At 50.1% G+C, this 9,685-nt stretch overlaps 1 protein-coding gene across 1 annotated transcript in view; it reads left to right on the top strand.

The window, feature by feature from the left end:
• Nucleotides 1–4,543, top strand: part of Gsn (gelsolin) — a 27,394-nt gene extending 22,851 nt beyond the window's left edge. The window contains exons 13-17 of the mRNA XM_032902665.1: nt 63–237; nt 1,167–1,291; nt 1,488–1,565; nt 3,077–3,137; nt 4,137–4,543. Of these exons, the coding sequence (XP_032758556.1) occupies nt 63–237; nt 1,167–1,291; nt 1,488–1,565; nt 3,077–3,137; nt 4,137–4,306 (609 nt within the window). The 3' untranslated portion in view covers nt 4,307–4,543. The remainder of the gene's footprint in view (nt 1–62; nt 238–1,166; nt 1,292–1,487; nt 1,566–3,076; nt 3,138–4,136) is intronic.
• The last annotated feature ends 5,142 nt before the right edge of the window (nt 4,544–9,685 follow it).

The following is a 9,685-nucleotide window of genomic DNA, read 5'->3' as shown; positions in this document are numbered from 1 at the left end:
GGCAGACCTGTTCTTTCTGGATCCTGATCAGCTGAGCACTGCCCCTCCCACCCCGCTTCCAGGTAATGCCTAAGGCTGGCGCTCTCAACTCCAACGATGCCTTTGTGCTGAAAACCCCCTCCGCCGCCTACCTGTGGGTAGGTACAGGAGCCAGTGATGCGGAGAAGACTGGCGCCCTGGAGCTGCTGAAGGTGCTGAGGGCCCAGCACGTGCAGGTGGAGGAAGGCAGTGAACCAGGTGCGAGCTGGGACCCACGGATTCCCACTGCCCGGGGCTCCATCTCCACATCCTTCTCTGGGGCCTTCACCTTTCACGTGTGTTGATAGGATGAGGATGATAGCCAGTGATGGATGATCTCCTGTCTCCTGGAGAAAGGGGAACTTGGTGTAGATAGTCCAAGAGGGCCTCAGGGGATGATGCCCATTTTTTTGTGAGAGAGATGAGTGACAGAGAGAGGCGCCTCACCTTCAGATCTATAGAGAGGAAGGCCGCCCTTCCGCCCTCAGCCCTCTTGTCTGCTGATGCTTAGAACCCTTCCTCTTTTTCTTGGTATCTCACGGAAACAGTGGAGGACAGCTTGGTCTGTGCGTACTGTGTCCACACGTGTGTGGACACGCAGCCTCTCTGAACAGCGGAGGCCTCTATTAGGATGGGTGTTCTGTCCATGCACTCCCAACCCCAGTTTGCTGGCTGAAGGTCCCTGTGGCTTTTGAGGACTTGAAATGTGACTGGTGGGAATGAATGGACAGGAATAAGTTGTATCGTCAGCAGTGATACATTTCTGTAGAAATGGCCCCAGATAGGCAAAACGCACATAGACAGCACATTGTAGAAAGAGCATGGAAATCGGACGTAAAAAAGATTTGCCTCCTGGCTTTTCCACTCCCAGGCTGTATTAGGTGAATTGCTGTCTCTGGTCCTCTACCACTTCACATGCTGAGTGGAGATAATTAGCCCTGCCCCGTGTGCTCTCATCTCCGAGCTGTGCCTTCTGCCCACTTACCCCCTCCAGTCCTTCCTTTCCGTTCCCCTCCATCTTGAGCCTCCTGGGATCTTGAACTGGAAAGCAGCCAGCTGGATTTGGGCACAGTTTGGTCTGGGGTCTGGTGAGATGTGCTCATGGGGTTAGGGTTTCCCTTGGCAACTGATGTGATCTCCCCTCACAGATGGCTTCTGGGAGGCTCTGGGCGGGAAGACTGCCTACCGCACATCCCCCAGGCTTAAGGACAAGAAGATGGACGCTCATCCTCCTCGCCTCTTTGCCTGCTCCAACAGGATCGGGCGCTTTGTGGTGAGTCTAGGGGTGACACCTCAGCTTGTGCCTAGGGAGGGAGGCGGGTTCAGGGGTCAGTGAACCTCAGAGCCCAGAGAAAGTCTGATGGCCCAGGGCAGGGGAAGGGCCTCTGAAGGCAGATCATCTCTTTAAACTCATCCTGGAAACCAATGGGACTGATGTTTCTTCCTTGACCTCCTTTGACCCTTCCCAGATCGAAGAGGTTCCTGGCGAGCTTATGCAGGAAGACCTGGCTACTGATGACGTCATGCTCCTGGACACCTGGGACCAGGTGAGTGGAGGAGAGAGGGAGAAGCCCTGGGTAAAGGGAGAAGCTGGACTCTTAGGTCTAAGATGAGCCACTATGGGGAGGGCATAAAAGGCCCAACACCAGGTATTTCCAGGAGTGGCTGCAAGCCACACCTCCTCTCTGAGCCTCCATGTCCACGGCTGTAACATGGAAGTGGTGGGACCTGCCTGACAGATACATGGCCTTTGGAATCTACTCAGAACCCTAGAGACCCAGGTCACATAACCCCACATCATTGTCACTCTCCCCTAGCTTCAGGGCAGTGTGAATCCCGGCTTTAAATATGTCTTTGCAAAAAGTCAAACTTAGTAGATTGTCGCGTGTCTAGTGTCATTTGGTGGCTTGAAAATGTCACTCCCCAGCTCTGAGCCCTCTTGTGCCATCTGCTGGGGTAGCTGCTGTGGAGACCCCAGCAGGGAAGCCAACATCCATTCATTTATCCAGTATCAGTTGAGCATCTGCATGGCGCTCTGTGTTGGGGATGTTGGGAAGGAAGGATTGCATCAAGTTGACCTCTGCCCCCTCTGGACCTATTCCCGTGGGAGCGTCAAGTGCCTGCTCCCAGCATCCTCCAGGCTGTAGAATGGCTGAACACAAAGTCCCATGTCTTTCTCCCATGGGGCAGCTCTGGGACAGCTCAGTGGGAGGATCAGTGTTTGCAGCTTGAACAATGTGGCTGCCATCAGTGACTCATCGGTCAGCGACATTACCTGCTTAAGCGTCTCCTTGGCAGTCCTCGGCCAATGTTTCTTAGCATCACTGTCTTCCAGCAAAATGCTGAGTGCTGGGGATTCTGAGGCAAGTCAAAGGGGCCCAGGACCAGTCCTGACTCAGACGGCTTCCCAGTTCTGTAAGGAACACAGCCGTAAATAAGGGAAAACCATTGAGCCTGGCATTTTCTCGTCTAAGGTGTTTGATGATAAATAACAGCCTCTCTCGAATGTGATTATTGTGGAAGAATAGTAAAAGTAGATGGCAGAGTTGGGGAGATGGCCCAGGGGATGCTACACTCGCATGAATCTATACCTTTAAAGCTGTGACTCATGAGCTCTTAAAGAGAGCTTTCCAGCTCTGCCGTTGTTTAGCATTGATTATTGGTGTGCAGGCTTGGATGAGCACATGTGAGGAATGGTGTAGCCTGAAGTAAACTGGATCTACCCGTCAGCTTCATCCCAGTGAAGGTGATGGATGGCCCAGCTTCTAGATTCTCCTGAAATTCAGGAGAAGCTGGGAGCCCAGATTCTTGTGCCACCATCAATAACTAGAATGGAAGACTGTGCCGTTACAGGCCGACAGGTTAACGGCAACCATGTTTGTAGGTCACTGCTTCGAAGTTCTGCCCAGTCCTTCACAGTTGCTGTCTGAAGGCTGTTAGTTGTGGAGAATTTTGTCTTTTGCTGGCACCCAGGACCCATTTCCACCCTTGTTCTTCATGAGGCAATGACTGACGCTGGCCCCTCTCACCTGATTTTCATTTCACATCTCACCTCCAGGTCTTTGTCTGGGTTGGAAAGGACTCTCAGGAAGAGGAAAAGACAGAAGCCTTGACCTCTGGTGAGGACCCAAGGCTCTGGGTGGGGGGATGTCTCTGGTTGTGGGTGGGGGTGGGCCTTGGGCTGTGGAGGGGTGGGGGTTTTGACTGTGGGTAGGAAGTGGGGTCTTTGGCTGTGGGAAGTAGGTCTTTGGCTGAGGTTGGGCTGGGAGTTTTGACTGAGAGTGGGTCTTTGACTGTATGTGAGGGAGGGGTGTGGGCCTTTAGCTATGGGTGGGAGTGAGGTAAAGGCTGTGGGGTGGGGGTGGGGTCTTTGGCTGTGGGTGGGGGTGAGATAAAAGTTGAAGATTGATGGGAGCAGCTTCTGATGCTGTTCTAATACTCAGCATCCATGGGGATGGGGACCTTCTGCTCAGTCTGAGCTAGAGCCCTGCTTGGGGTGATATCCCAGTAGTTGTTTGTGATGACCAGAGGCAATCAGTTTAAAGACAGAAGGTCTATTTTGGAAGTTTCAGCCCAGGTTGATTGACTCTGGTGAATGAGCCTGTAGTGAGTCATTGAGGTGGGAAGTGTGGACAGAGCAAAGCCATGGGGACTTGGAAGGGAGATGTAAGCGTGGGGTCTCGCCTTCATCACCTTCAAGGAGCAGAAGATGCCACCTCTTAGAGAGGCTCTGAGGGACGTTCCAGGTCTAACCTATAGCAGATGTGAAGAGATCAGTGTATCCCTTCAGAATGCCCAAGGGCTTGCTGGAGAAGGAGAGAAGCCGTGTCTAATTCCCAGCATGCTCTAGGGATTGCCTTGTTAGAGACCCCAAGTAGGAAGGCAGAATCCTGGAAGCTAATCCAGAGGCTTATTTAATAATCACCGGGGGGGAAGGGAATGATACACTCAGGGAAGGGCTGAGAATCTTGTGAAGCGGGAATTAAAGCTGATATTTCTGTTCTTCCGTTTTGGGGGAAATTCATGTGTAGTCTTTGGTGGTGATCAGTAGGGCTATTCTCTCCCCGAGGAGAGCACACTGAGAGTCCCTGGGTTTCCTTCCCCTTGTGTGTCTGCAGCTAAGCGGTACATCGAGACGGACCCAGCGAATCGGGACAGGCGGACCCCCATCACTGTCGTTAGGCAAGGCTTTGAGCCTCCTTCCTTCGTGGGCTGGTTCCTCGGCTGGGATGATGACTACTGGTCGGTGGATCCCTTGGACCGGGCCTTGGCTGAGCTGGCTGCCTGAGTAAGGACCAGAGCCACCAATGTCACCAATCAGTGCCTTTGAGGGTTGTCCATCTTCCAGAGAGATCCTATGGCAAGCAGGAAAACCATAGTGTGTGTGCGCGTGTTTTTGGTTTTTTTTTTTTTACGATAGCCAAAACAAGCCCTGTGAAAACTCAGGGTCTTTGCAGAATTGCTTCAAGTATCTGTACTTTGGAAATAAAACCCAATAAAAGCTTTTCGAAGTGTGTTCTCCCCAGCTGTCTCGCTGCTTTCTGAATTCCATGGCTCTAGACCCTCCCTGTTCATGACCCTGGTGATCTGGAGGTACCGGGCGTCCCCACTGACTTGCCTGCAGGCCCCCTAATAGAGGCACTTGCTCAGCCTTTCCCCCAGATGACCCTGGCTTGTGTTTAGCAGACAAAAGCTAACGAAGCACAGGAAACCACTGAAGCAAGATGCAGGGCCGACCTAGGAGAGGCCAAGTGGGGAAAGAAGGCTGAGTGGAAATCTCTAACCGTTTAGTCCAGTAAAATTTGCAAAGCTTTCAGATAGGCCTGGGCCAAAGGTGAAATGTCTTGTCTTGTTTTAGTTTGACGGGATGGCCTGTTTTTGTTTCTTTTCCTCAAAACTGAACCCCAGATCCTGTGCAAGATAGACAAGTGCTCTCTGCCACTGAGCTGTATTCCTGACCTGTGTATGTGTGCGTGCGTGCTTGCATGCGTGTGTAGATGTCAGAGGACAACTTCGAAGAGTCCCGTCTTCTCTCCTGCCACTATGTTGGTTCTAGAGTTCAAACGCAGGCCACCAAGCTTGAGCCGAAAGCTCCATTACCTTCTGAGCAGCTTCATGTCCTTCCTGAATCTTCCATTTGGTTTTCGGAAAGGGTCTCACACTGAGTTGCCCAGATTTGATTTGGATTGCAAATCATCTCTCCCTCCCTCAAAGCTGAGATTCTAGGTATGTACCACTGTGTCTAGCTTTTCTTTTTAATTTGCCTTGTTTTTTATATACCAAGCTGTGGATGACAGGATTTAATTTTAGTCACTCTCAGGCGTATAATTCAGTGATATTACAGAAATATAATGTGATGCGAGCAGTTACTGCCACCTCTACCCAAACTTTAAAAACAGTTTAAGATTTTTTTTTTATGTGAACGAGTGTTTCACCTACATATAAGTATATGTACCATGTACGTCTGTCTGCGCAGGTGAGAAAAAGGCGTTGTGTCTCCTGGAACTGCAGACACTCGTGAGCTGCCGTGTGGGTGCTGGGAATCTAACCTGGGTGCTTTTGAAGAGCATCAAGTTCTCTTTCACAGTTGAGCCATCTCTCCAGACCGACCCCAACGTTTTTTATTATTGTTGGACAGAATAGGAGCCTTAGAACAGTGGCAGGAATAGAGTTCAAAGCCAAGTGCATTCTCTGGAGTAGGAAGTGGGCAGTGCATTGTCACAGGGCCACATCCTGTGACGTCTACCTGCATCAGCTTGGATAGCTGGTCCCTTCTGTTCATTCTGCTGCTCCAAAGACTCTTTGGTGACACCTCTGTGCTGGCAACTGCCGTAGCTAGAGATGCTCCTGGATAAACCTACCCGTGTGCAGCCCTTGGTGTGCAGTGTGGTCCCTGGAGGACTGGATCTCTGCTGGTGCACCAGCATCAAAGCTCCCACCAACTGTCTCAAAAGCCTTTCTCCACAGAGGTGCCAGATCAGTGCAAGGAACTAACAAACAGGGCCTGCCGTCCCCTCCTTCCTTCTGGTTTCTTCTGCCCAGCTTTCGTCCTCTTGGTCCACACCACTCCAATTATGGAATGGCTTCTGTATGTGGACTGTAGAGGAGAGCCCCGGGTGAGGTTTGTAGGATAGGAAGCCTTAGAGAGTTCTGTGTGTTTACACTATTGTTTCCAACTCTGACTGGGCCCTGAAACTGTCCAGGGAGCTTTTTAGAAGCATGATTCCCTTGGGGTCCTTCCTCCAGAGATTCTGAGTCACTGCCAGAGTATTGAGGGCAACAGAGGAAGAGAGATTCTGAGTCACTGCCAGAGGTTGAGGGCAACAGAGGAGGAATTTTCCAGGTGGAAGAGGTGATGGGCTGGGTGTGAGGCAGATGGTTACAAGCAGAGCTGTAGCAAAGACAAAGGCGGGTGCTGTGGGGAGACTGGTGCACTCAGGGTTAGATATGTGGCCAGAGCAGCTTGGAAGTGCTAGACCTCAAAGCTGAGCAATAGACAGGAGACTTAAGCACTGTGCCAAGGGGCTTGCTCTTGATTCTATGCCTGCCTTGCCTAGGAGTCAAAGCAATTGGTCTGCTAAGTTTAACACACTGAAAATGCATAGCAGAACAGAAGTGTGTTCCTAGGGCCTGTGAGCAATTTTTTTTTTCACAGAGATTTCATCTTGGAGGGAAACTCATGAAGCTTAGGTCAGAAGTAAACAACACAAAGGCTTCAGGAAGTCCCTGAAACTGACCAGATCTGCTAGGGCTCTCCCTTCCAAAATTTTTATAAACTGTTAAGGACACCGAGAGACACCCTCAAAGAAGCAAGGCTGCCTCAAAGCAGTTCAGAATGACTGAAGGACCTGGAAGAGACACCCGTGAGTCTATTAAGTTGCCACCAGCTCTGTTAGCTCCAGGTTCCCAGTTTCTGTGAGCCATCCCTTATGGTGGGTTTTGGTGATGCAGCTGTCTCTGAACCATTCTGGTCCTTTAAGAACCCCAATAAAGCCACGTGGTTCATCAATTTAGATTTCTGTTTTATCCAGACTTTGTTCTACAGCTGGCTCACTATCTGGGCGAGCAGGTTTTTTTCATACCTCCCCAGGGACAGCATCACACAACAGGGCTTTCCCTTCAGGGAGGTGGGAAGCTGCTCTGGACAAAACTAGCTTACTTCTTGGAAATCTGTGGTCTGGCTTAATCCAATGTAGGACTCCTGCTAAGTGGTAGAAAATTACAGATTCTAGTGCATCATGGGAGAAAGCCATGCCCTGTGCTGGGTCAGATAGGATGTGTTGGACTGTGTGTGGTAGAGAACCAACCCAAACCAAATTGCTTCAGGATCTCTCTGTGAATCCAGAATCTATGGGGCCTTGGTGTCTGACTCAAGCTGCTACGTCTAGGTTTCCCATTGTCTCTCTTGACTTTGAGCATCAGTGTGGTAGCAAAATGTCTACAGGCCTTTTGGCTCTCAACTATGCATGGGTGAGCTTAGGGAAAGGGAAAGACAGATCCATCGTTTTTTAATGTTTTTCTGGGAGAGAGATGATGAGCTGCTTCCAAGTTCACTATTCAGTTCTCAAGAGTCCTCACACCATTCCTGGTGAGGTCATAGGTCAGAAAGGTACATCCGGTTGCTGGGTGAATTTCTCCTCTCCTGAATGAACATTCTTAGTGGGATCCCTGGGAACAGTGCAGGGTTTCCAAGGAAGCAAGGAGGCAAGTGGACAAGGTGGATGGCAATTTTGTTGACTTTTGGTGGGGGACCAGATGCTACAACTAAAAATCGGACAGTAGACCTCCTACAACTTTGTGGTGTGCAGTCTTTCTCAGAGGGTTTGATTTCCAACCTGTTTCTCCCTTCCCTCAGAAAAATCTTAAGCGTTTATTTGTATTTTTAGGGGCATTTGTCTGCGTGTATATATGTGCACCATGTGTGCCCCTGGTCCCCAAGAGAGCCAGAGAGTGTTGGATCTCCTGGAACTGAGTTGCAGCTGATTATAAGCTGCCTTTCTTGACAGGAAAGACAGTGCAGAGGCTCCTCCATCTCGTATTCTGGCTGAGGTCACTTCAGGTTGATCTCTATGGAAAATCCCTTGGATCCCAAGGTCAGGACGTCCCAGCTAACTTACCTAAACGCCTGCTGATGTGGATAACCAGTGTGGCTTGCTTGCTTCTGTGAAGCCTGTCCCCTGAAGCAAAACAGGAACAAGAACCTTGCAAGTTATTGGGAGACCAAAGCAGATATATATCCTGCAGGTTAAGGGTTCTGTTTTCAGTTAAGACAGTTAAGGCCCTGTCTGTCCTGTGTTTGTTTGGCCCACCTACACTGGATGTACTTGGTCACATGTGGGCACTACGTGGGCAGGAAATTATGTCAAGGTGTATGCTTGCCCCTGATTGGTCCTGATGGGAAATGCAGTGAATTGTGGGCTTTACCTTTTTAAGCCCCTGCAAAATGTGACCCCCAGCCATTTCCTGGGGACCTGGGTATTGACTTGGCAAGAGTCCATCCTTCTGGCCAGTATTTAATTAAAGTTTGCTTCGAATTTGCTTTAACTTGTGGTAATGGTCTTATTCTGGACTGGTGGGATTAATGTGAGATGCCAGAATGAGGTTTCTGTCTTTGGAAATCTCATGCTCTGAACACTTGGGGATATACCTGGGTCCCTAAATACTTGCCCCAGACTGGCATTCCAGAAGGCTATTTCAGTTGACTATAAGCTGTGTCTGAGTGGTCATCTCTGGTGAATTCCCTCTAACCAGGGGGGTACTGGAACGACAGAGCCTGGGGTCCTCTGCCAGAGGAACAAGTTCTCCTCACCTTTGATTCACCTCTCTAGTCTCTTCCCCCAGAATCTTTAAAATAATGTTCAGTATATGTGGTGTCATGGCAGATCTGGGGACATCAGAGAATCACCCATGGGAGTCAGTTCTCTCTCTCCACCATGTGTATCCTGGGAATTGAACTTAGGTCCTCAGGGTGGAGGCAGTTGTCTTTACTCACGGGACCATCTTGTGTCTCTTCCCCAGAATCTTTTGGGGGGAGATCTGCAGTTTTTGTTATGAGTGCCACGTTTCTAGATTCCTGAAACCTGTTTTAACATTGGTTTTCAGCTTCCTTTTACCTAACCCTCAGGCTACAGAGCAGGTCCAAAAGAGCTGGCTGCATCATCTCAGTATCTCCTTTAGGCACATCCTAGCGTCACCTGGACCTGCTCTCTACCTGGTGCCATGGGCGTCACTATAAGAGACAGACAGCCCTAACTTATCCAGAGTCCCGCGGGCTGGTCCGCACACAGGAGGCAGGCAGCGAATGTAAGTGAAAGATGGCAGCTTGCTGTGCACAGCACTCAGTGCTGGAGACACTGCTGCTTCCTTGGTGCAATCTTTAGTTGCACAAAGCTGTTTTAACGGAGTATTCGTAGAGTGAGAATACTGGGATAAAGTTGTGCAGCAGTTCTGATGTCTTGAAGGCACAGTAGCCAGATCAGAGTGTCCCCTCCTTAAGTATACAAGTTCCCCTATATGTACAATTTTCAAAGAATCTCTACAGCTTTTAACACGTTCTCATAAGGACAGCAGATAGAACCAGCCAAGGTCGCCCTCCAGGCTGGGTGGCGCAGAGACTAGACGGTGCAGAGCGAGAAACCCTCAGGATCGTGATCTTTGAACTGGGACC

Source organism: Rattus rattus, chromosome 5 (genome assembly GCF_011064425.1).
Source record: "Rattus rattus isolate New Zealand chromosome 5, Rrattus_CSIRO_v1, whole genome shotgun sequence".
NCBI lineage: Eukaryota > Metazoa > Chordata > Mammalia > Rodentia > Muridae > Rattus > Rattus rattus.
This window is presented reverse-complemented; position numbering and strand designations above follow the sequence as displayed.